At 42.2% G+C, this 27,343-nt stretch overlaps 1 protein-coding gene across 5 annotated transcripts in view; it reads right to left on the reverse strand.

Moving 5' to 3' along the window:
- The window catches only part of LOC120058519 (peripheral plasma membrane protein CASK-like), a 229,900-nt gene that overhangs the window by 88,962 nt on the left and 113,595 nt on the right, over window positions 1–27,343 (reverse strand). For all 5 annotated transcript variants that reach the window (XM_039007238.1, XM_039007236.1, XM_039007237.1 and 2 more), the window contains 3 exons: window positions 27,170–27,275; window positions 23,642–23,719; window positions 23,290–23,362 (listed from right to left, as the gene is read on the reverse strand). In XM_039007238.1, the coding sequence (XP_038863166.1) occupies window positions 23,290–23,362; window positions 23,642–23,719; window positions 27,170–27,275 (257 nt within the window). The remainder of the gene's footprint in view (window positions 1–23,289; window positions 23,363–23,641; window positions 23,720–27,169; window positions 27,276–27,343) is intronic.

The following is a 27,343-nucleotide window of genomic DNA, read 5'->3' on the forward strand; positions in this document are numbered from 1 at the left end:
TTACTTTAGCTAAATACTGTAGCTTACATTAGCCACGTGCTTTAGTAGGACTTTAAGTTAGCTGGATACCCGATAAGCATGCAGTTGTTGAGCGACAAGATTATTTAACTTGTTATGGATAGGGGGCAGCATTTTCACGTTTGGATGAAAAGCGTGCCCAGAGTAAACTGCCTGCTACTCAGTCCCAGTTGCTAATATATGCATATTATTAGTAGATTTGAATAGAAAACACTCTGAAGTTTCTAAAACTGTTTGAATGATGTCTGTGAGTATAACAGAACTCATATGGCAGGCAAAAACCTGAGAAAAAATCCAACCAGGAAGTGGGAAATCTGAGGTTGGTCGTTTTTCAACTCATTCCCTATTGAAGATACAGTGGGATATGGGTCATGTTGCACTTCCTAAGGCTTCCACTAGATGTCAACAGTCTTTAGAACCTTGTCTGATGCTTCTACTGTGAAGTGGGGCCGAATGAGACGGGACGGAGTAAGGTCTCTCCCAGAGTGCCATGAGCTGAACATGCGCTGACCATGCGTGTTCACGTGAGAGCGAGCTCTGTTCCATTGCTTTTCTGAAGACAAAGGAATTCTCCAGTTGGAACATTATTGAAGATTTATGTTAAAAACATCCCAAAGATTGATTCTATACTTCGTTTGACATGTTTCTACGGACTGTAATATGACTTTTCGTCTGAACCTTTGCCTGGACCTGCCCGCGCGTTGTGAGTTTAGATTGTGTACTGAACGCGCAAACAACAAGGAGGAATTTGGACATAAATTATGGACTTTATAGAACAAATCAAACATTTATTGTGGAACTGGGATTCCTGGGAGTGCATTCTGACGAAGATCATCAACGGTAAGTGAATATTTATAATGCTATTTCTGACTTATGTTGACTCCAACATGGCGGATATCTTCTTGGGTTGTGTTGGTCTCTGAGCGCCGTACTCAGATTATTGCATGGTTTGCTTTTTCCGTGAAGTTTTTTTGAAATCTGACACAGCGTTTGCATTAAGGAGAAGTATATCTTTAAATCTGTGAATAACACTTGTATCTTTTATTAATGTTTATTATGAGTATATTCTGTGATTTGATGTGGCTCTGTGCAAATTCACGGGATGTTTTGGAGGCAAAGCCAAATGTAAACTGTTACAGTGCCTTTACCCCATTACTTTCCCCACATTTTTGTGTTACAAAGTGGGATTAAAATGGTTTTAATTGTCATTTTTTGGGGGTTTTTGGATATAAATATGAACTTGATCGAACAAAACATACATGTATTGTGTAACATGTTGTCCCGGGAGTGTCATCTGATGAAGAATATCAAAGGTTAGTGATGAATTCTATCAATATTTCTGCTCTTTGTGACTCCTCTCTTTGGTTGGAAAATCGCTGTATGCTTTCTGTGACTAGTTGCTGACCTAACATAATGATATGTTCTCCTTTCGGCGAAAAGCTTTTTTGAAATCGCACACTGTGGTTGGATTAATGAGAATTTTATCTTTAAAATGGTGTCTAATACTTGTATGTTTGAGAAAATTGAATTATGAGAATTCTGTTGATTGAATATGGTGCCCTGCAATTTCATTGGCTGTTGGTGAGGGGTTCCGGAACCCCAGTTCCAGAAGCTAGCGGAACCCCAGTCCTAGACAGGTTAACCTAGCTAACCAGTTATATATTCGAAGCCGTAGCAATGGCATACTGCATACTTTTTACTAAACATTACACCATTACATCATTATAAACCCAGGGTCGTTACAAAACAGTATGCAACGATGAGTAGATACTATTCAGTTTAATATGTAGTACGCTATTGTGGGTATTCGGACAGAGGAACTGTTTCATATACAGTTTGGGATTAATGTCTAAACTACTGAAAATGCCTCTCTCTCCCTCCCCTCCTTTATCTACAATATCTCTCTCTCCCTCCCCTCCTGTATCTACTATATCTCTCTCTCCCTCCTCTCCTGTATCTACTATATCCCCCCTCCTGTATCTACTATATCTCTCTCTCCTGTATCTACAATATCTCTCTCTCCCTCCTCTCCTGTATCTACTATATCCCCCCTCCTGTATCTACTATATATCTCTCTCCCTCCTCTCCTGTATCTACTATATCTCTCTCTCCCTCCCTCCACTCCTGTATCTACTATATCTCTCTCTCCCTCCCCTCCTGTATCTACTATATCTCTCTCTCCCTCCCCTCCTGTATCTACTATATCTCTCTCTCCCTCCCCTCCTGTATCTAATATTTCTCTCTCTCCCTCCCCTCCTGTATCTAATATTTCTCTCTGTTAGTCTGACAGATCAATGGAGAACACATCCCAACCCTTCCCACCTGTGTCCAACACCTTCTACCTCAATCCCTCCTCCATCTCTGCCATAACCACCTTCCCTGTCTCCCCCCTCTGCCCCTCCTTCACCACCCGCTTCATCCTCCCCTCCCTCTACGCCCTCCTCTTCCTTACGGGTCTCCCGGGCAACGCTCTCTCTCTCTGGGTGTTCCTGAGGCGTATTCCCACCCAGACCTCCACCCATGTCTACCTGTTCCACCTGGGCCTGTCCAACCTGTGCCTCTCCCTCACCACCCCCTTCCTGGCAGCCTACTACTCACAGGTACCGTCATCTTCTACTGACAGTTGGATTGGTACTGAATCTTGGCCAAATGTAGTACTAAAACCCTTTTGCCACCTTGTTTGTAAAGCATGAAATGTGTTTATAATCCAGGTGTTATGTGAAAATTATGTAATTTTTTTCATAAAAGCATGAAATTTGGTTCATTTGTACAGTTTGGGGGCCTGAACATTTTCAGAAATGGAGGCATTGGAAAAACTCCGGCGGCAATTTTTCATTCCGCCATAACCAAATAATGTATTTTGTGTCATATCTCCTAAACCAAACATGATATTACAGAAATGCCGATGTCTACCCTTATGTGTTGATGGTCAAGGATTACAATGACACTATGCAAAAAATAAACAGTTCAGATTATTATATAATGGTGGACTGCCATGGTAAACCGTGGGAAGAAATCCAATAAGATCGCCATTGAACATTGAACATCTAATGGTCAAATCATAGTATAAAAGCAGATAAACTGGTTCTACTCTTTTTGGACATTTTCTGGTGTTACAGTGCCTTTACCCCATTACTTTCCCCACATTTTTGTGTTACAAAGTGGGATTAAAATGGTTTTAATTGTCATTTTTTTGTCAACGATTTACACAAAATACTTAAATGTCAAAGTGGAATTTTTGGGGGAACATTTTTAAAACACTAATATATCTTGATTAGATAAGTATTCAGTCCCCTGAGTCAATATATGTTAGAATCACCTTTGGCAGTGATTACAGCTGTAAGTCTTTCTGGGTTTGCACACCTGGATTGTACAATATTTGCACATATTCATAAAAAAAATATTTAAGTTCTGTCTAGTTGGATGTTGATCATTGCTAGATAGCCATTTTCAAGTCTTTCCATAGATTATCAAGCCGATTTAAGTCAAAACTGTAAATAGGCCACTCAGGAACATTCAGTGTCGTCTTGGTAAGCAACTCCAGTGTATATTTGGCCTTGTGTTTTAGGTATTGTCCTGCTGAAAGGTGAATTTGTCTCCCAGTGTCTGTTGAAAAGCAGACTGAACCAAGTTTTCCTCTAGGATTTTGCCATTCCGTTTATTTCTTATCCTGAAAAACTTCCCAGTCCTTAACAATTACAAGCATACCCATAACATGATGCAGTGACAACTATGCTTGAAAATATGGAGTGGTACTCAGAAATGTGTTGTATTGTATTTGTCCCAAACATAACACTTTGCACTCAGTACAAAAAGTTAATTGCTTTGCCACATCTTTTGCAGTATTACTTTAGTTCCTTGTTACAAACATGATGCACGTTTTGGAATATTTTTATACTGTAGAGGTTTCCTTCTTTTCACTCTGTCAATTAGGTCAGTATTGTGGAGTAACTACAATGTTGTTGATCAATCCTCAGTTGTCTCCTATCACAACCATTAAATTCTGTACCTGTTTTAAAGTCACCATTGGCCTCATGGTGAAATCCCTGAGCGGTGCCCTTACTCTCCGGCAACTCAGTTAGGAAGGACGCTTCTATCTTTGTAGTGACTGGGTGTACTGATACACAATCCAAAATGTCATTAATAACTTCACCATGCTCAAAGGGATATTCAATGTCTGCTTTTTTTTTTTTTTTACCCATCTACCAATTTATCTGTCCAAATCCAAGATGGCAGCATGTCAAGTCGTTTGTCTATGACTAGTAGATTTGAACCTACTAATAACCTATTAATTTATGGTTGAGTAAACCAACAATTTCCTTGTTGTGTAGTGCAAACTATTTTGTTTTGCTGCTGTAAAGATCGCGGATCTCCCTCAACTCTGATAAAAATAAAAAAAAGTTATATTTTTTCTCGCTATTTGCACTTCTTTACTCAAAGTTTACCAATGTAACCCTATCTCTGGCTGGCCTGAGTTCTTTCCTCAGCTTTCCATCCGCGGAGTGTCTCGTCCAAGCTGCTCCTCTTCGCTCTCCGCCTGGCTGTCAGAGGCAGCTCAACAATCCCCAACCCGTTTTCTCAATCGACCCCCACACCCAATCTACTCACACGCACACACACTCACATACAGACTCATACATACACACTGTCCCTCTCTCCCCTTACCCCCCACACCCAATTTACTCACACGCGCACACACTCACATACAGACTCATACATACACACTGTCCCTCTCTCCCCTTACCCCCCACACCCAATTTACTCACACGCGCACACACTCACATACAGACTCATACATACACACTGTCCCTCTCTCCCCTTACCTTTCCTTGGCCTCTATCTCTTACATTTCTCAGAGAAAACGACAATTTTCATGGTATTGCTTTGTGCACTGACTTTACTGAACTCTGGGGAAAACGAACATTGTCACTGGGTGAGTACATCTGACAATGTGCTTTCCCGTCCATTAGACATTCTGTCTGCAGGAACTCGCTCTTTTTCACACCGTCCACTCGTCCAAGTGCCGATGCATTTGTGGCATGATGTGAACAGTATGAACTTGTGTCACTACCAAAGTCTAATGGTTTTAAATGACTGTTTTGTATTGTCTGGAAACTCACTTGTAGAATTCGCTTGCAGTAGGTCTCTTAAAAAAGAGAAGCCGTGCAAGGTTATTAAACAGAGGTGCCTAGATTTTATTATTTTGTTGATATCAGGTCATGTGCAACCTAACCCTGGCCCTGATATGCAATGTCTCCAAACCCCCTCTGATTTTAAATCTAGATCTGGTTTTGGTATTTTCCATTTAAATGTACGCAGCCTGTTGTCAAAAATTTATGGGGTTAGGATTTGGGCTAAATCAACTGATACTGATGTAATTGTGTTTTCTGAAACCTGGCTCAGCAAGTCTATTCTTGATAAGGATATTTGTATAAATGGTTACAATGTGTATTGCACTGATAGAGTTAAGAAAGGGGGGGGTGTGGCTATATATGTAAAGACTAAATTCCTTGTACATGTGGCAAAGTCTGAAACTATTTGTAAACATTTGGAATTTCTTGCTTTGAATATTGAGGTTTCAAAGGGTCTCTTTATAACTGTGATTGGTTGTTATAGACCCCCCTCTGCTCTCGGTGATGCGTTTTCTTCTCTGATGCACCTTAGGTCTAAACTTCTTTACAGTGAAATTATCTTGATTGGTAATCTCAACTGGTGATGGTTAAAGCCGGTGTCTGATGATTTAAAAATGTTTTATAATTCTATGAATCTTACCAAGTTGATTTAATTCAATGTTTTATTTTATTTCACCAGGTAGGCTAGTTGAGAACAAGTTCTCATTTACAACTGCGACCTGGCCAAGATAAAGCAAAGCGACACAAACAACACCACAGAGTTACACATGGAATAAACAAACATACAGTCAATAATACTGTCACCTTCGTTGAATGGAGGAGACCAAGGCGCAGCGTGATGTGAATACATTCTTCTATTTATTAACGAAGAAACACTAAACAAACTATACAAAACAACAAACCGCTATATATATATATATATATATATATATATATATATATATAAACAAGTGCCGACACAGGCAACTAACCATAGACAATAACCCACAAACTAAACTGGAAAATGGCAACCTAAATAGGATCCCCAATCAGAGACAACGATCAACAGCTGCCTCTGATTGGGAACCAATCTAGGCCACCATAGACCTACATATGCCTAGACTAACTACACACACCTAGACATACATAAACCCTATACAATACCAAAACCCCATTAATATATAAAACCCCTAGACAAGCTAAAAAACACACATGCCACCCTCGTCACACCCTGACCCAACCAAAATAATAAAGAAAACAAAGATAACTAAGGTCAGGGCGTGACAAATACAATAGAAAAAGTCTATGTACAGTGTGTGCAAATGAGGTAGGATAAGGGAGGTAAGGCAATAAATAGGCCATAGTGGAGAAAGAATTACAATATATCAAATAAACACTGGAGTGATAGATGTGCAGAAGATGAGTGTGCAAGTAGAGATACTGGGGTGCAAAGGAGCTAAATAAATAAAATAAATAACAGTATGGGGATGAGGTAGTTGGATGGGCTATTTACAGACGGGCTATGTACAGGTGCAGTGATCTGTGAGCTGCTCTGACAGCTATTGCTTAAAGCTAGTGAGGGAGAATTGAGACTCCAGCTTCAGTGATTTTTGCAGTTCGTTCCAGTCATTGGCAGCAGAGAACTGGAAGGAAAGGCGGCCGAACGAGGAATTGGCTTTGGGGGTGACCAGTGAAATATATCTGCTGGAGCGCGTGCTACGAGTGGGTGCTGCTATGGTGACCAGTGAGCTGAGATAAGGCGGGGCTTTACCCAGCAAAGACTTATAGATGACCTGGAGCCAGTGGGTTTGGCGACGAATATGAAGTGAGGGCCAGCCAACAAGAGCATACAGGTCGCAGTGGTGGGCAGTATATGGGGCTTTGGTGACAAAACGGATGGCACTGTGGTAGACGGCATCCAATTTGCTGAGTAGAGTGTTGGAGGCTATTTTGTAAATGACATTGCCAAAGCCAAGGATCAGTAGGATAGTCAGTTTTACGAGGGTATGTTTGGCAGCATGGGTGAAGGATGCTTTGTTGCAAAATAGGAAGCCGATTCTAGATTTAATTTTGGATTGGAGATGCTTCATGTGAGTCTGGAAGGAGAGTTTACAGTCTAACCAGACACCTAGGTATTTGTAGTTGTCCACATATTCTAAGTCAGAACCGTCCAGAGTAGTGATGCTGGATGGGCGGGCAGGTGTGGGCAGCGATCGGTTGAAGAGCATGCATTTAGTTTTACTTGCATTTACGAGCAGTTGGAGGCCACGGAAGGAGAGTTGTATGGCATTGAAGCTCGTCTGGAAGGTTGTTAACACAGTGTCCAAAGAAGGGCCAGATGTATACAGAATGGTGTCGTCTGCGTAGAGGTGGATCAGAGAATCACCAGCAGCAAGAGTAACATCATTGATGTATACAGAGAAAAGAGTCGGCCCGAGGATTAAACCCTGTGGCACCCCCATAGAGACTGCCAGAGGTCCGGACAACAGGCCCTCCGATTTTACACACTGAACTCTGTCTGAGAAGTAGTTGGTGAACCAGGCGAGGCAGTCATTTGAGAAACCAAGGCTGTTGAGTCTGCCGATAAGAATGTGGTGGTTGACAGAGTCGAAAGCCTTGGCCAGGTCGATGAATACAGCTGCACAGTATTGTCTTTTATCGATGGTGGTTATGATATCGTTAAGGACCTTGAGCTTGACTGAGGTGCACCCATGACCAGCTCGGAAACCAGATTGCATAGCGGAGAAGGTATGGTGGGATTCGAAATGGTCGGTAATCTGTTGGTTAACTTGGCTTTCGAAGACATTAGAAAGGCAGGGTAGGATATATATAGGTCTGTAGCAGTTTGGGTCTAGAGTGTCTCCCCCGTTGAAGAGGGGATGACCACGGCAGCTTTCCAATCTTTGGGGATCTCAGATGATACGAAAGAGAGATTGAACAGGCTAGTAATAGAGGTTGCAACAATTTCGGCAGATCATCAGCCCGGCTGATTTGTAGGGGTCCAGATTTTGCAGCTCTTTCAGAACATCAGCTATCTGGATTTGGGTGAAGGAGAAATGGGGGAGGCTTGGGCAAGTTGCTGCGGGGGGTGCAGGGCTGTTGACCGGGGTAGGGGTAGCCAGGTGGAAAGCATGGCCAGTCGTAGGAAAATGCTTATTGAAGTTCTCAATTATCGCGGATTTATCGGTGGTGATAGTGTTTCCTAGACTCAGTGCAGTGGGCAGCTGGAAGGAGGTGCTCTTATTCTCCTTGGACTTTTTTCCCCCCATTAACTTTTTGTTGTTTGTGCTACAGGATGCACATTTCTGTTTGAAAAATCTAGCCTTTGCTTTCCTAACTGCCTGTGTATATTGGTTCCTAACTTCCCTGAAAAGTTGCATATCACGGGGGCTATTCGATGCTAATGTAGAACGCCACAGCATGTTTTTGTGCTGGTTAAGGGTAGTCAGGTCTGGAGTGAACCAAGGGCTATATCTGTTCCTGATTCAACATTTTTTGAATGGGGCATGCTTATTTAAGATGGTGAGGAAAGCACTTTTAAAGAATAACCAGGCATCTTCTACTGACGGAATGAGGTCAATATCCTTCCAGGATACCCCGGCCAGGTCGATTAGAAAGGCCAGCTCGCTGAAGTGTTTTAGGGAGCGTTTGACAGTGATGAGAGGTGGTCGTTTGACCGCAGACCCATTACGGATGCAGGCAATGAGGCAGTGATAGCTGAGATCCTGGTTGAAGACAGCAAATGTGTATTTGGAGGGCAGGTTGGTTAGGATGATATCTATGAGGGTGCCCGTGTTTACGGATTTGGGGTTGTACCTGGTGGTTCATTGATAATTTGTATGAGATTGAGGGCATCAAGCTTAGATTGTAGGATGGCCGGGGTGTTAAGCATGTCCCAGTTTAGGTCACCTAACAGCACAAGCTCTGAAGATAGATGGGGGGCAATCAATTCACATATGGTGTCCAGGGCACAGCTGGGGGCAGAAGGTGGTCTATAGCAAGCGACAACTGTGAGAGACTTGTTTCTGGAAAGGTGGATTTTTAAAAGTAGAAGCTCAAATTGTTTGGGCACAGACCTGGATAGTAAGACAGAACTCTGCAGGCTATCTCTGCAGATTGAAGCTCCGCCCCCTTTGGCAGTTCTATCTTGTTGGAAAATGTTATAGTTAGGGATGGAAATTTCTGGGTTTTTGGTAGTCTTCCTAAGCCAGGATTCATTCACGGCTAGGACATCATGATTAACTCACCCACTCGCCCAAATCTCAAATGTCAAATCTACTCTGATTGATTTGATATTGACAAATGTTCCACATAAATATTCTGCGGTTGGTGCCTTTTTTAATGATTTAAGTGACCATTGTGCTGTTGTTGCTGTTAGAAATAATAAGGTTCCTATAACAAACCCACGCTTTATTCGTAAGATACATTTTAAGAGTTTTAAAACTTCTTATGGGCAGGTGGGACCTGGCCAACATCCGGTGAAATTGCAGAGCGCGAAATTCAAAAATACCAAATTCAAATATTTAACATTCTTGAAAATATATGTGTTATACATCAAAATAAAGCTTAACTTCTTGTTAATCCAGCCGCTGTGTCAGATTTCAAAAAGGCTTTACGGTGAAAGCAAACCATGCGATTATCTGAGGACAGCGCTCCGCATACAAACACATGAAAATCTTATTTCAACCAGGCAGGTGCGCCACAAAAGTCAGAAATAGCGATATAATTCATGCCTTACCTTTGAAGATCTTCTTCTGTTGGCACTCCAAAATGTCCCAGAAACATCACAAATGGTCCTTTTGTTCGATAATGTCCTTCTTTATGTCCCAAAAATGTCCATTTATTTGGCGCGTTTGATTCAGAAATACACCGGTTTCAACTCGCCCAACATGCCTACAAATTATCTAATAAGTTACCCGTAAACTTGGTCCAAACATTTCAAACAACGTTCCTAATCCAACCTCTAAAACGTAAATAATAGCAAAAATTTAAGACGGAATAAACTGTTTCTAATACCGGATAAAAACAACGTGAAGCGCGCTCCAGTTCATGCGCACCAAAACAGTAGAGTCCACCTGGAGTGACACTTACAATGAATAGGACTACTTCTTCATTACTCAAAAGAAAAACATTGAACCATTTCTAAAGACTGTTGACATCTAGTGGAAGCCATAGGAACTGCAACCAGGTTCCTAATAATAAGGGTATCCCAAAGAAAAATTGGAAAATCCTATGACCTCAATTTTTTCCCCTGGATTGTTTGTCCTCGGGGTTTCGCCTGCCATATCAGTTCTGTTATACTCACAGACATTATTGTAACAGTTTTAGAAACTTTAGAGTGTTTTCTATCCAAATCCACCAATTATATGCATATCCTAGCTTCTGGGCCTGAGTAAAAGGCAGTTTATTTTGGGCACGCTTTTCATCCAGAGGTGAAAATACTGCCCCCTACCCAAGAGAGGTTAATCAGCAGGCTTTCTTTCATGATTTGTTTTATTTTGATTGGAGCAAGATTGAGCTTATTCCTGATGTGGAAACTAACTGGAAATGCTTTTATTATGTTTTTTTTTATTTGACTTTTTTTTTACAAATAGTGTAAAGATTCTCGTCTGGTGAAGGAGAAGAGGACCAAAATGCAGCGTGGTAAGTGTTCGTCATAATTTAATTGAAAAACTGAAGACTACACAAAATAACAACAAGGAGAAAACGAAACAGTTCTGCAAGGTGAACAGACACTACACAGAAAATAAACACCCACAACCAAAATGGGGAAAACAGGCTACCTAAGTATGATTCTCAATCAGAGACAACGATCGGCAGCTGCCTCTGATTGAGAACCATACCAGGCCAAACACAGAAATATAACAACATAGAAAAAAGAACATAGACTACCCACCCCAACTCACGCCCTGACCAACCTAACACAAAGACATAAAAAAGGAACTAAGGTCAGAACGTGACAAATAGTAAACAAACATGCCCCATTCCGCAGGTTCAGAGTTAAAGGGCGGGATAATCCATGGTTTTCTTCTGAGCTGTCTTGTATTATTCACGAATGTAATCTATCCTGGGCTACAGCAAGGAAATCATGTTCTGATGCTGATTGGCTTCTTAGGCAGTTACGAAACAAGTGTTCTTTTCTTCTCAGGAAGGCCAAGTCTGAATATTTTATGTCTGTTACCACTGATAACCAGAATGACCCTCGAAATTTTTGGAAAGCTGTTCAGTCTATGTATGGAAACAGAAATGTTAATGAATTACCGTCATGTGTATTGAAGGACTTTGTTGCTGTATATGACATCTGGGAGGCTGTTTGATTCAGTGTCCTCTGTCTCTGTACAAACCTGTGTGGATGAACCAGTGAGAGCTGGTCAAACTTTTAGCTTTTTGCCATTCTCAGTGCAAGAGGTACATAAAGTCCTTAAATCCTTAGATCAGAGAAAGCCTGCAGGTCCTGATTTTCTTGATCCCTGATTTTTAAATCTGGTAGCTGATTTCATCGCTGAACCACTTACATATCTGTTCAATCCATCGCTGAAATGTAATGCAATTCCAAGATCAGGAAATCAACATTTGTCCCACCACTTTTCAAAGAGGGAGATCCAACTCTTTATTGACTCCAACTTTATCGAACAAAACTACCATTTGTTGTGTAACTGGGACCCTCGGGATTGCAAACAGAGGAAGATCTTCAAAGGTAAGTGATTTATTTGATCACAATTTCAGATTTTTGTGACGCCTGTGCTGGTTTAGAAAATATGTTTATGCTGAATGTATGCGGGGCGCTGTCCTCAGACAATCAAATGCTATGCTTTCGCCGTAAAGCCTATTGCAAATCAGACAACGCGGTTTGAGTACCAAGATTCTAAGCTAAAGAATCATGCATGACACTTATATTTTCATGAATGACGCTAGCGTCCCACCGATCCGTAAGAAGTTAACAAGTAGTCTATTTTTTGAGTGTACATACAGAACTGTATCGTCTGCATGTTAACTTGTGGGCAAGCAAGTGGGAGATCATTTATATAGATGGTAAACAGAAGGGGACCTCCCTGTGGGACCCCGATGTTATAGTAAAGAGAGTCTGACTGAGTGTCCCCCAAACAAACCCTTTGACTTCTGTTTGTCAGATAGGAATACATCCAACTAATGACTTCAGTGGACACATTAAGGGAGGATAGTTTGGATAGAAGGACCTCATGATTCACAGTATCAAAGGCCTTTTTAAGATCCAAAAAGACTTCACCACCTATGTCCAGTTTAGATTTAATGCACTCCTGAAAATATAACTATTTACATTGTAGACAGCACAATTGTAATCATTGACCATCAAAACATAGGTGTAGCCATCCCCTTATTATGTTTGGTTCAGCAGATATGACAGAAAATACATTGTCCGGTTATGGCGGAATAGCAAAATGGCCACCACGGCCGCCAGGGGTTGTTTTTGATGTTGTGCACGGTATCATTGAAATACTTGACCTTCAAAACATATAAGTAAACGTCACATTTTCTGTGTTATCATGTTTGGTTCAGAAGTTATGACGCAAAATACATTATTTGGTTGTGGCGGAAAGGAAAATGGCCTCCATATCTGAAAATGTTCAGGACCCCCCCCCCCCCCCAATTGCTTTTATGAAAAAGTTAACATATCACCTAAAATTTGGCACATATCGCCTGGACTATTATGAATGATTTCTATATATGATTTCTGAAGCCTCTATAAAGGCCTCTATATGATTTATTATGCATCTATAAAGTCCTATACATGATTTATGTATCCTCTATAAAGGCCTCTATATGATTTATTATGCATCTATAAAGTCCTATACATGATTTCTGAAGCCTCTATAAAAGGCCTCTATATGATTTATGAATCCTCTACAAAGGCCTTGTAAATAATAATAATAATATAGAATTTTAAGTCTTAAAAGTCATGTTTTGTGTGGCAGATTTATAATTGTTTTAAATGATCTACCAATCATGAGAGTAAGGAATGGATCACATGATCTACCAATCAAGGGATGGGTCACATGATCTACCAATCAAGGGGTGGGTCACATGATCTACCAATCAAGGGATGGGTCACATGATCTACCAATCAAGGGATGGTTCACATGATCTACCAATCAAGTGGTGGGTCACATGATCTACCAATCAAGGGGTGGGTCACATGATTTACCAATCAAGGGATGGGTCACATGATCTACCAATCAAGGGATGGGTCACATGATCTACCAATCAAGGGGTGGGTCACATATGTGGTAAAATAAGAACAGTAAAAAAAAAATCCCTTGTCAATTCCTTCCCAGGGTCCAGCTTGGCCGGCGTGGAGCCCCCTGTGCCAGCTGGTCCTCCATGGGGTCACCCCCGTTCAGCAGATCAACATCTACATCAGTGTCTTTATCCTGACCTGGGTGGCGCTCAGCCGCTTCGCCACCCTCATCCAGCACACCCACGCAAGCCGCCCCAGCACCTGCACCACCTTGCTACCCCATGCCTTCTTCACCAGGCTGAGACGGGTGAGGTTCGCCAAGGCCGTGTGCGCCTGGGCCTGGGGGATGGTGGTGTTGGCCACAGTACCCGTGACAGTTTACTATTCAGTGAAGGAGACGAAGGTGGATGTAGGGAGTGAGGATGGAGAGAGAGGAGGATGGGGTGAGGAGAAGAGGGGGAGGGTGTGTTACAGTGTGGCAATGGAGATGGGGGGAAGCCTGTCGAGGGGGGCGAATGTGGTGTCCATTGTGATCTTCTTCATCTGTTTCCTGCTGGTGCTGACATCGTATATGGCGGTGGCGAGGCATATATGGAGGTCGCGTCGGTGTGCCGTTGTCAACGGTTCCCAGAGACTGCTGGGAAGAGTGTTCCGAAACATCGTGGTGATCCAGGTGAGGATTCCGTCTTCTGGGTGTTTTGGGGAGCCATTTGAATGGTTTCTTACTGATTAAGACTAAGACGGACAGATGCTATTCGCTAGATAGCTAGTTGCTTTATATCTAGCGACTTTAACTTCTCTTCTCAACCTTTCCTCCTCTCCTCTCTTCCTCCTCTCCTCTACAGGTGGTTCTGATAGTGTGCATGTTGCCTTACCACATCTTCAAGTCCATCTTTATCTCCCTAGTCCAGCACCAAGCTGACCCAGCCACCACCATTATGGGGCCCTGCCATCCTCTCTCTGCCATCGTTGAGGTCAACAACACTTTCATATAACCTTTAAATTAAAAGGTGCAGCAGTTTACCATTATCAATAGACAATATACTGTAACTATAGGCAATATTTGTCCATTTATTTTGGCTCAAAAGCACTTCCAGAAGCAAATCATGTTTTGTGGAGTTAAGTTTTATATTACATGAAGTAGAGTTTAAAGCTGTCAAACTTCATAACAGCGTGTTGATTTTTGTCTCAGGTCAAGAACTTCCTGCTTTGTCTCACCACGCTGAGGAGTTCGGTCGACCCGGTGATGTACTTCTTGTTGGACAAGACCTTCCACAGACAGGTCATGTTACTGCTTAGGCTCCACCCACAGAAGCCCAGCAGCCAATCATCCGGCGGGGCCACCACGCAGGCTACCACCAGAGCCAATCCAATTGGTGGGAGGTTGGTGTCATAGGGGTCAGGGGTCATGGAAAGAGTCACACTCTGTGAACTGGAGTCAGTGAAGATTTTTTTAGGATTTTGCTATTTTACAGTCAGTAAAGATTTTTTTTAGGATTTTGCTATTTTACATTGACCACTTTAATCACCTCATTCAACAACATTCCTTCATTGACCAGGAGAAGTGAGTCCAATACTTTTACCGTGTGGTGCTGTTTTGTCACTCCCACTATATTCAAAGAGCACGTTGTATATTTATGAGCGAGAGAGAGAAGGAATGTGTAACTGATATGTACACTACTGTTCAAAAGTTTGGGGTCACTTAGAAATTTCCTTGTTATTGAAAGAAAATTAAAAAAAATTGTCCATTAAAACAACATCAAATTGATCAGAAATGCAGTGTAGACATTGTTAATGTTGTAAATGACTATTGTAGCTGGAAACGGAAGATTTTTTAATGGAATATCTACATAGGCTTACAGAGGCCCATTATCAGCAACCATCACTCCTGTGTTCCAATGGCACGTTTTGTTAGCTAATCCAAGTTTATCATTTTAAAAGGCTAATTGATCATTAGGAAACCCTTTTGCAATTATGTTAGCACAGCTGAAAACTGTTGTCCTGATTTAAAGAAGCAATAAAACTGTCCATCTTTAGACTAGTTGAGTATCTGGAGCATCAGTATTTGTGGGTTCGATTACAGGCTGAAATGGCCATTAACAAATAATTTCTTCTGAAACTCGTCAGTCTATTCTTGTTCTGAGAAATGAAGGCTATTCCATGCGAGAAATTGCCAAGAACACACACACACACACACACACACACACACACACACACACACACACACACACACACACACACACACACACACACACACACACACACACACACACACACACACACACACACACATTTAAAAAGAGAAAGAATGAGAGAAGAAAAAAGCATCCCTGGTGCTGTACAGACTCAACCAAGGACTGATAGGGCCCAGAGGCAGCAGCAATATTGCTAACCTACACCTGCTTCAACAAGAGACTTCTGCCTTCAATCTTTACCCTGTACCCTTTATGCAGAGTGTACACTGTTTATTTTTCATTGTCTAAATATAATGTTCAAAGTGCTACCTTTTCACACAAAGTTTGGTAAATCCACCTTTAGTTTTAACCAGAGGCGGTCAATACCGTTTAAGATGAGAATGGATTCATTTCTATTACAGCATATTTAATGGCTGTCATTCATATTCCATTCACCCAGCTCAATGTAATAGCTATAGGTTGAGGCTACTAAATGATACTCTAAGTTTCCCTGTACCTATCATGAGGTTGCTACAACCTAGCCTATGAATGAAAGTTTACAACGTAGGTGCACACAGGTCGAGAGAATTTTGTAGTAGTAATCAAGGTGACTGTAACGGGTGTCGTCGTCGGATGAAGAGGAATCGGACCAAAGCGCAGCGTGGTAAGTGTTCATGACTTTTTATTTAAACTGAACACTAAACAAAAATAACAAAGTGAATAACCGAAACAGTCCTGTCAGGTGCAAAACACTAAACAGAAAACAACTACACACAAAACACAGGTGGGAAAAAGCTGCCTAAGTATGATTCTCAATCAGAGACAACGATAGACAGCTGCCTCTGAGAACCACACCCGGCCAAACACAAAGAAATACAAAACATAGAAAATGAACATAGAATGCCCACCCGAATCACACCCTGACCAAACCAAAATAGAGACATAAAAAGCTCTCTACAATCAGGGTGTGACAGTGACAGACAGTAACACATTCAATACCTCCTTGCACACTCTTTCCTGCATCTAGCTGACCTAGGGTGTAATTATTAGTCCAACAGTTGCAAATGAAAGTTTCTATTGGACAAATTCAGGTATTTTTATCCCGTTTTCATTCTGCTTGCTTCCATTTAGAAAATGTTTTTCCACAGAATGAATACACCCCTGATCACACTAAAACAGTTCACTTTCATAGCAGCCGCATAAAAACAGCATGATCACTTTGTATATATAATTCCTTCTCGCTACTATCTACTCACTCAACTCTTCTCACCCTTCGCTTGTGGACTTCAGCACAACACACCAGCCCCAAAAAACTTTCCAAGCCAAACCTTCATACCATGATCGCTAACAGCTACACACAGCCTACATCATTGTCACATCACAGACAACATACTAGCCCGTTAGTAAACCCGCTACAATCATGCAGTACAGTGTACAGTCAGAATGCAGTTTAGCAGTTACACCACAGGGCACCGGTGGCAATAAATTCATAAAACCAAAAGCTTACCTTGACATGGAAGACATCCACTGTTGGATAGCCATAGCCATAGCCTGCTAGCTAACATAGCATCCCTCTCTGTTTGAGCCGGGTGTTTCAGTAGGCTAAATGCATTTTTTGGGGGGGGCTCCACTTTAAAACTGCTTTATCCTGGCTATTTACAGCAGATTAGTGCTGTAATTCACAACATCTCTTCCTTGGCTCAGACTCATAAACTATTCCAGTGGGCCACAGCAGTGTGTGTGTGTGTGTGTGTGTGTGTGTGTGTGTGTGTGTGTGTGTGTGTGTGTGTGTGTGTGTGTGTGTGTGTGTGTGTGTGTGTGTGTGTGTGTGTGTGTGTGTGTGTGTGCGTGCGCAGGTGTGTGAATGTAGCTGATTTTCAGAGCTTGACCTGTTTTTGTGTCACGGATCCCCCCCATTACTGCTGCTCATTCCGGAGGTCGATGTCACCGGCCTTCTAGGCTGTACTGAACTGTGTCATTAAGCACACCTGGTTCCAATTCCTCACTGATTGTGTTTGTATAAATGTGCCCTTTGTCGATTATTGTTCCCATGTCCTTTGGTGGTGTGAGTACCTAATGCGTTGTCTCAGCCTGTGCTGCATGTTATTGTTCCCATGTCCGTTGGTGGTGTGAGTACCTATTGCGTTGTCTCAGCCTGTGCTGCATGTTATTGTTCCCATGTCCGTTGGTGGTGTGAGTACCTATTGCGTTGTCTCAGCCTGTGCTGCATGTTATTGTTCCCATGTCTGTTGGTGGTGTGAGTACCTAATGCGTTGTCTCAGCCTGTGCTGCATGTTATTGTTCCCATGTCTGTTGGTGGTGTGAGTACCTAATGCGTTGTCTCAGCCTGTGCTGCATGTTATTGTTCCCATGTCTGTTGGTGGTGTGAGTACCTAATGCGTTGTCTCAGCCTGTGCTGCATGTTATTGTTCCCATGTCCTTTGGTGGTGTGAGTACCTAATGCGTTGTCTCAGCCTGTGCTACATGTTATTGTTCCCATGTCTGTTGGTGGTGTGAGTACCTATTGCGTTGTCTCAGCCTGTGCTGCATGTTATTGTTCCCATGTCCTTTGGTGGTGTGAGTACCTATTGCGTTGTCTCAGCCTGTGCTGCATGTTATTGTTCCCATGTCCGTTGGTGGTGTGAGTACCTATTGCGTTGTCTCAGCCTGTGCTGCATGTTATTGTTCCCATGTCCGTTGGTGGTGTGAGTACCTATTGCGTTGTCTCAGCCTGTGCTGCGTGTTATTGTTCCCATGTCTGTTGGTGGTGTGAGTACCTATTGCGTTGTCTCAGCCTGTGCTGCGTGTTATTGTTCCCATGTCTGTTGGTGGTGTGAGTACCTAATGCGTTGTTTCAGCCTGTGCTGCGTGTTTTGTGCATTGCGTATTACGGGTTCCGTGTCGTTATACAAGGTTTACCCTCGCTCTTTTGTTTGGGTACATCCCGGTGTTTTGTATACGTTTCTTTTGGGTGTATTAAAAACTCAGATGATGTATTCCTGCGCCTGTCTCCAAATCCTTTACACCAGCGTGACTTTTTGTCTATATCCATTCCCATTACAAGATAGTTACCAGTAGACACACACCATCCCACTCAGTCATAAATAACACTAACAAGACTATTAGGAAGTCACTAACACATTCTACCAGCTAACATTGTGTATACAGTAGGAAAAGCCACAGTCTATCTATTAATCGCTCTGATAGTGCTGCCGCTTTCATCCCTCCATCCTTCCCTCGTTCTCTCCATTCATATGGAGAATGTGACATTTCCTCCATATTGAGCTATTAGCCTTCACAGATAAGATCCAACTCTCTTCAATTCCCACGGTGTGTTTGTTTATCAGCGTGTAGACAGGACAAACACACAGGCTGCCATTACTACCGCTGGCCCCTCTTGGAGCCTACTGGGGTGAATAGAAAGATCACTGTTGGAAGCAGCAAACATTCACTTCTCTCTGTTGCTACAGTACAAAGAGTAGAGTTGAGTTTTGCAATCAATCAAATGTGTTTATAAAGCCCTTTTTACATCAGCCAATGTCACAAAGTGCTATACAGAAAACAGCAAGCAATGCAGATGTAGAAGCACGGTGACTAGGAAATTGTATTTCATGTCCAGCTTTTGCCAATAAGTGTGTGTGTATTAACAGAGGTACAGTGCCTTTGGAAAGTATTCAGAGCCCTTGACTTTTCCCACATTTTGTTGCATTACAACTTTATTCTAAAATGTATTAAATTGATGAGGAGAAAAAAACTATCAACACATAACACCCCTCAATGACAAAGCAAAACAGATTTTTAGAAAATGTTGCAAATTAAAAATAAATATTACATTTACATAAGTATTCAGACCCTTTACTCAGTACTTTGTTGAAGCACCTTTGGCAGTGATTACAGCCTCAAGTCTTCTTGGGTATGACGCTACAAGCTTGGCACACCTGTATTTGGGGAGTTTCTCCCATTATTCTCTGCAGATCCTCTCAAGCTCTGTCAGGCTGGATGGGAGCATTGCTGCACAGCTACTTTCAGGTCTCTCCAGAGATGTTCCATCAGGTTTACGTCCGGGTTCTGGCTTGGCCACTCAAGGATATTTAGAGACTTGTCCCGAAGCCACTCCTGCGTTGTCTTGGCTATGTGCTTAGGGTTGTTGTCCTGTTGGAAGGTGAACCTTCGCCCCAGTCTGAGGTCCTGAGCGCTCTGGAGCAGGTTTTCATCAAGGATCGTACTTTGCTCCATTCATCATTGCCTCGATCCTGACTAGTCTCCCAGTCCCTGCCGCTGAAAAACTTCCCCCACAACATGATGCTGCCACCACCATGCTTCATCGTAGGGATGGTGCCAGGTTTCCTCCAGAGTTGACACTTGGCATTCAGGCCAAAGAGTTAAATCTTGATTTCATCAGATCAGAGAATCTTGTTTCTCGTGGTCTGAGAGTCTTTAGGTGCCTTTTGGCAAACTCCAAGCGGGCTGTCATGTGTTTTTACTGAGGAATGGCTTCCATCTGGCCAGTCTACCATAAAGGCCTGATTGGTGGAGTGCTGCAGAGAAGGTTGTCCTTTGGGAAGGTTCTCCCATCTCCACAGAGGAACTCTGGAGCTCTGTCAGAGTGACCATCGGGATCTTGGTCACCTCCCTGACCAAGGCCCTTCTCCCGCGATTGCTCAGTTTGGCCGTGTGGCCAGCTCTAAGAAGAGTCTTGGTGGTTCCAAACTTCTTCCATTGAAGAATTATAGAGGTGACTGTGTTCTTAGTGACCTTCAATGCTGCAGAAATGTTTTGGTACCTTTCCCCAAATATGTGACCCAACACAATCCTGTCTCTGAGCTCTACGAGCAATTCCTTCAACCGCATGGCTTGGTTTTTGCTCTGACATGCATTGTCAACTGTGGGACCTTATATAGACAGTTGAGTGCCTTTCCAAATCATGCCCAATCAATTTAGTTTACCACAGGTGGATTCCAATCAAGTTGTAGAAACATCTCAACGACGATCAATGAAACAAGATGCACATGAGCTCAATTTCGAGTTTCATAGCAAAGGGTCTGAATACTTATGTAAATAAGATATATATATATATATTTTTAAATTGTATACATTTGTAAAAATGTCTACAAACCTGTTTTCACTTTGTCATTATGGGATATTGTGTGTAGATGACTGAGGATATATACTTTATAATACATTTTAGAAGAAGGATGTTACGTAACAAAATGTGGAAAAAGTCAAGGGTCTGAATACTTTCCGAAGGCACTATATTTTACCTGCCAGTGCATTGCTGATCCAGTAACTGTAGAGTGACTGTAGAGTAACTGTAGAGTGTCTCAGTGGCCCGCCGCCCACAGTGCTGACCACGCATAGCTAGGTGAAGGCTTTGTTGTGTGTGCGTGTTTTTTTGTGTTTGGCCTTTGTTATGAGGTAATAATACCACACACACACAGAACACAAACAGCTAATATGCAGTATTTGAAGGGAAAGATGTAACAGTGTGTCACGTTCCTGACCTGTTTTCTGTTGTTTTTGTATGTGTTTAGTTGGTCAGGGCGTGAGTTGGGGTGGGCATTCTATGTTATGTGTTTCTATGTTGGGTTAAATGTGTTGCCTGATATGGTTCTCAATTAGAGGCAGGTGTTTGACGTTTCCTCTGATTGAGAACCATATTAAGGTAGGCTGTTCTCACTGTTTGTTTGTGGGTGATTGTTCCTGTGTCTGTGTATGTCGCACCACACGGGACTGTTTCGTTTGTGTTCGTGTATGTGTTCGTTCCTGTTCGTGCGTTATGTTATCTCGTTCAGGTTTGTTCACATCGTTTCTTGTTTTGTAGCTTATTCAAGTGTATTTCGTGTCAGTGTTCGTCTTGTCAATTTAATTAAATCATTATGTCTACATACCTCGCTGCATGTTGGTCCGATCCTTGCTCCTCCTCGTCTGAGGAGGAGAACGACTATGACGAACGTTACACAGTGCTTGCCATGGGACAATGCATATGGCTTCTGCATTACTCTACAACAAATAGCCGAAAGTAAACAGACACAGGAGCTCAGATCAAGTTAGTGTTTGATTTTAACGGTATTCTTTACCATTCCACAATAAATATACAGTGAGGCATCGCTCCATCAACACCGTCTATCTGAAAACGGCTAGCTATTTACATGTGTACAGTACATCTTCTAATTTTAGTAGTCTGTAATCTAGTCCATTATCACAAGGTAATCAATCAAACATTCCAAACTGCATTATCATTTCTGTTTCCTGGAACTAGAATGAAAACATCGACATTCCGAACATATTCCCCCCCCCCCCCCCCCCCCCCATTCTCGTCACATTTTATGTAATCAGGCATGTGACAGTCTTTGGTTACACTCTATCACACACACACACACACAGCGTGGCGAGAAGAAGGGGTTATTATGAATAATATAATAGAGATGTTCTGTGATTTATACTTCTAAGATATTCAAATGAATTCAAAGACCTTGACTTTCATGCACCGATGCACACAAGTTGCTCCGTATTCAACAAGGACAGCGTCGCCATATTACCTGTGAACAACACCAGCATTAACTCACTTCAACTCACTGTCTCTGACAACTCTGTCAACAACGACTACACTACTCATAGTTACTGCAATCAATCTCTTGAGTTGTCAGAGTTAAAATGGCTGACGTTGACTAGTGGTTCTGGAGCAATATAGAGTAAAGATTGAAAGGTTATTGTTATCTATCCATTACCAGGGCAACAACAACAGCTCACAGGAGAAGTAAAATAAAACGTGTTTTAGCAGCTTCATCTCAACCTTGCTAAAATCACGGCCAACGTCTTCAACTTGTTACCCAGAGTGTGAGCTAGCGATCTGTTTTCTCACAGTTTCCACCCTGAACAACTAACACAAGCTGTGTGGTTTACACTTTACAAACAAGCCTGCAAACACTAAGGCACTCTATTTCTGTTATAACGTGAAGGTCACAGAAGGTCATTATGAAACTCTAAATATAAGCTCTACAGTTGATTTGGTTCAGGTAAATATATGCTTTAGTGCTGCTGTAGTGGTGTTGGAAATCCCAGACAAAGACAGAGGAGGAAACGCTGAGAAGACGAGCAGCACAACTCTTCACGTTCACACTTGTGAGCTATGGGTTAAGGCTCCAGAGTAGCGCAGCGGTCTAAGGCGCTGCATCTCTGTCCTAGAGGCGTCACTACAGACTCTGGTTTGATCAAGAGCTGTATCACAACCGGCCGTCATTGGGAGTCCCATAGGGCGGCGCACAATTGGCCCAGCGTTGTCCGGGTTAGAGGAGGGTTTGGCTGGAGTAGGCTATCTTTGCAAAATAATAATTAACTGATTTGCCTAGTTAAATAAAAGTTAAATAAAAATAATCCCTGCTCTGTCTGTCTGCGTGCTGCTCTGCATGCTGTGTTGCTTGTCCTATGTTGCTCAGTCTGTCTGTGTTGCTCTGCATGTGCTCACTGCTCATTGTTTGTCTGCATTGTTATTGGAATTGTTTTAATAACCTGTCCAGGGACTGTGGTTGAAAATTAACGTTGATTAATGTTTCACTCTCCCTGTAAAAATAAACTCAAATTCAAATTCACTTAGAAATGTTTCAGACAGACAGCCAGATTGAAAAACACGTCTGGGTCAAGAGAGAATTGAGGAGGGGAGGAGGGGACTGACCACAGTAAAATCACAACTAGGTTCCAACTCCAAGTAAACTCTGTTTCCGGGAGACACGTGCACAAACACACACACTATCAAACGAAGACTAAGGCCTACCTTCACGTCTCGATGGATGACGTTGTTGTCATGACAATATCGCAGTGCCTCTAAGATCTGTCTCATGTAGTGACTGGAGCAGGAGAAAGGAAGGCAGAAATAAAACGCCATGACTATTGATTCTAAACAATATTGTTGTAATAGCGACAAGTGGTTATTTCTGTCCATGGTGTTTTGGTATTCTTCTCTGAATTAATTTTTCACTAGTTGTGTTAAATTCAGTTTTGAAAGGTTGAATGCCACATTGAAGTGCAGCCTTGGAGAAAAGTGAAGCCATCAGATTGAATGGAACTCAATGCAACAAGAGGAACTATTTCAAATGGAGCATCATGGGAAGTGAACTTGGTCTTACCTGGCCACCGCCTCACTGTAGACGAAGCCAGCGTCTGCCCTCTTCACAATCTCAAAACACAGGTCTGCACCATCCATACTGTCGGAGAGAGATAGATAGATAGAGGGAGTGATAGAGGAAGGGAGTGATAGAGGGTGAGTGAGTGGAAGAGGGGGAGAAAGAGAGAGAGAAGGGGAGAGAGAGTGAGAGAGAGATAGGAGGTAAAGAAAGAGAGAGAGGGGGGGTGGATAGGGAGAGAGATAGAAGAAGATAGGTCAGTTTGGTATGAAGGTCAATGTAAACATCCAAACTTTAGGAGGTGAAAAGGTTATCTTATTAAAGTTTGAAGTGTGTGCAACTACTATGGGCCTGTTTGAAAGCTGTGTATGTATGTATGTATGTGTCTGTCTGTCTGTCTGTCTGTCTGTCTGTCTGTCTGTCTGTCTGTCTGTCTGTCTGTCTGTCTGTCTGTCTGTCTGTCTGTCTGTCTGTCTGTCTGTCTGTCTGTCTGTCTGTCTGTCTGTCTGTCTGTCTGTGTGTATGTATGTCTGTGTGCATGTATGTCTGTGTGCATGTATGTCTGTGTGCATGTATGTATGTATGTATGTGTCTGTCTGTTTGTGTGTGTGTCTGTATCTGACTGTTTGCATGCGTTAATGTCTGTATATGTGTGTTCGATAAAACTATGGATATTCCTTTAAAATGAAACTTGTTCGTTTTTATCGTATCCTTTGTTCGTGTGGAATCTTCAGGGACCTAAGGAGGATTTCCTCTTGTGCGCAGTCTTTGTCTACAACAGAGTAGACTAGAACAGAACACAACAGAATAGAACAGAGTAGACTAGAACAGAACACAACAGAATAGAACAGAGTAGACTAGAACAGAACACAACAGAATAGAACAGAGTAGACTAGAACAGAACACAACAGAATAGAACAGAGTAGACTAGAACAGAACACAACAGAATAGAACAGAGTAGACTAGAACAAAACACAACAGAATAGAACAGAGTAGACTAGAACACAACAGAATAGAATAGAACAGAGTAGACTAGAACACAACAGAATAGAATAGAACAGAGTAGACTAGAACAAAACACAACAGAATAGAACAGAGTAAACTAGAACAGAACACAACAGAATAGAACAGAGTAAACTAGAACACAACAGAATAGAATAGAACAGAGTAGACTAGAACAGAACACAACAGAATAGAACAGAGTAAACTAGAACACAACAGAATAGAACAGAGTAGACTAGAACAGAACACAACAGAATAGAACAGAGTAAACTAGAACACAACAGAATAGAATAGAACAGAGTAGACTAGAACAAAACACAACAGAATAGAACAGAGTAAACTAGAACACAACAGAATAGAACAGAGTAGACTAGAACAGAACACTCTTCATATTCCACACTGATGGCTTTCTTTCTTTCTTTCTTTGTCTTTCTTTCTTTCCTTCTTTCAGTCTCTCTCTCTCTATCATTTTTGAGCAGACACCGTAGGTAGGACTCACCATCTCTTCCTCTACAGGCCTCTTTCACTATTTCCCCCTCTCGCTCTTTCTTTCTCGATCACTTCTTCTACCTCCCTGGCTGCTCTCTCGACTTTCAGCCCTCTGCCATTCTCCTCTCTCTCTCTCTCTCTCTCTCTCTCTCTCTCTCTCTCTCTCTCTCTCTCTCTCTCTCTCTCTCTCTCTCTCTCTCTCTCTCTCTCTCTCTCTCTCTCTCTCTCTCTCTCTCTCTCTCTCTCTCTCTCCTCTGATTCTCTCCATCTCTCTACTCCAGTCCTATTATCACCAGAGGTGTAGTCCTGCCGCAGCGTCCCGGAGCGTCGCTCGCTACTTCTCACAATGGTGCTTGTTTACTAAAAGGTCGATCAAAGCTATTCAATGGCTGCAAAGTCACAATGTTTTATTAGTATTCTACACAACAGAACCGAATGGAATAGCATGTTATAAACTGGGTGGTTCGAGCCCCGAATGCTAATTGGCTGACAGCCAAGGGTATATCAGACATTATTAACTGGGTGGTTCGAGCCCTGAATGCTGATTTGCTGAAAGCCATGGTATATGAGACCGTATACCACAGGCATGACAAAACATTTAGTTTTATTGCTCTAATTACATTGGTAACCAGTTTATAATAGCAATAAGGCACCTCGGGGGTTGCTTCATGCCTAAGAACAGCCCTTAGCCGTGTTATATTGGCCATATACCACACCTCCTCTTATTGCTTAAGTATAACGTTACCGTAAGACCAAAAACACCACCTTATGAGATTTCAGGATGATTAGCTGAGTGGTCACAGTTTTTTCTCATGGGTCAAAAGTTAACAGCTTGTGCACCACGGTGCCACTAGGAAAAATATGAGCTTTGATTGAAACAAAATACAGGTAGGCCTATACTATTGGTTACAACCAGATGCTCAGGAAAACATAGTTAGGCCTACCTACATAATGTACATACTGTACATACTACACTGTAGGCCTACATCATTCAAGAACATCTGAATGCATATTCCCATTAATCTGATTGAGATCAAATTATTGGCATGTAGATGCAGTTTGGACGTTTCAATGATTACTATTCACGATTGACAGGTGGCCTATTTTAAAATGAGGTATATTTTGGTGTTTGAAGGTATTCAAAATCTAGACAATGTCACGTTCTGACCTTAGTTCCTTTGTTTTGTCTTTTGTTTTAGTATGGTCAGGGCGTGAGTTGGGTGGGTTGTTTATGTTAGTTTTTCTATGATTTTCTATTTCTGTGTTTGGCCTGATATGGTTCTCAATCAGAGGCAGCTGTCAATCGTTGTCCCTGATTGGGAACCATATTTAGGTAGCCTGTTTTCTGTTGGGTTTTGTGGGTGTTTATTTTCAGTCTTTGTGTGTCTGCACCAGATAGAACTGTTTCGGTTTTCACTTTGTTGTTTTGTATTTTGAAGTGTTCACTTTCATTAAATAAGATGAACACTTACCACGCTGCACCTCGGTCCTCTCTTTCTCCCGATGACAACCGTTACAGACAATACGTGTGGGTGTAGGCAGACGTTGCATTTGGAGGATGAGTTTATGCATATTCTATAGGTACAAATTATGATGTCATTTCAGAAATGATGACGTCACTTTAAAAATTGCTTTTGCCTCAACACGTTCAATAAGAGCTTGCTACACTGACGTCTGCCTGTGGCCACAGCTGCAGCTACTCTCACTCACTGTACCCATACAGTACTCTGTCCTGATAACTAGCCTAGCTATGCTAGCGTTAGCGAGTAGTATAAATCCATTACCAACGGTCACATCGATTACACCACTAGTGGTGTGACCGCTCAGCGACATGACAGACTGAACTGATGGGGATGGGAGCGACCTCGGATTATAACTTATCATATTAAACCTCATCACATTTGAAATAAAATACTTTTTAGATGCAAAAAATGCTTATATCCTATGAATATGTATGTTGCTGTGCATAATTGAGTGAGTGAGTGTGAGAGTGTGTGCGCGTGCATGCGTAATAGAGAAGGAAACAGAGTTGAGACTCACAACTCGAAGACCATGTAGAGCATGCCGTCAGAGCTGTATGTCTCCACTAGCTCTACGATGTGAGGGTGCTTCAGCATGTGGCAGATACTGGCTTCTCTCTTCAGATCTGTGGAGGAAAGAGAGAGAGAGGTTAGCGGGTCAGGGGTTAGAATTCATGTGGCAGATACTGGCCTC

The sequence above is a fragment of the Salvelinus namaycush genome, chromosome 13 (assembly GCF_016432855.1).
Source record: "Salvelinus namaycush isolate Seneca chromosome 13, SaNama_1.0, whole genome shotgun sequence".
In the NCBI taxonomy this organism is placed as follows: Eukaryota; Metazoa; Chordata; class Actinopteri; order Salmoniformes; family Salmonidae; genus Salvelinus; species Salvelinus namaycush.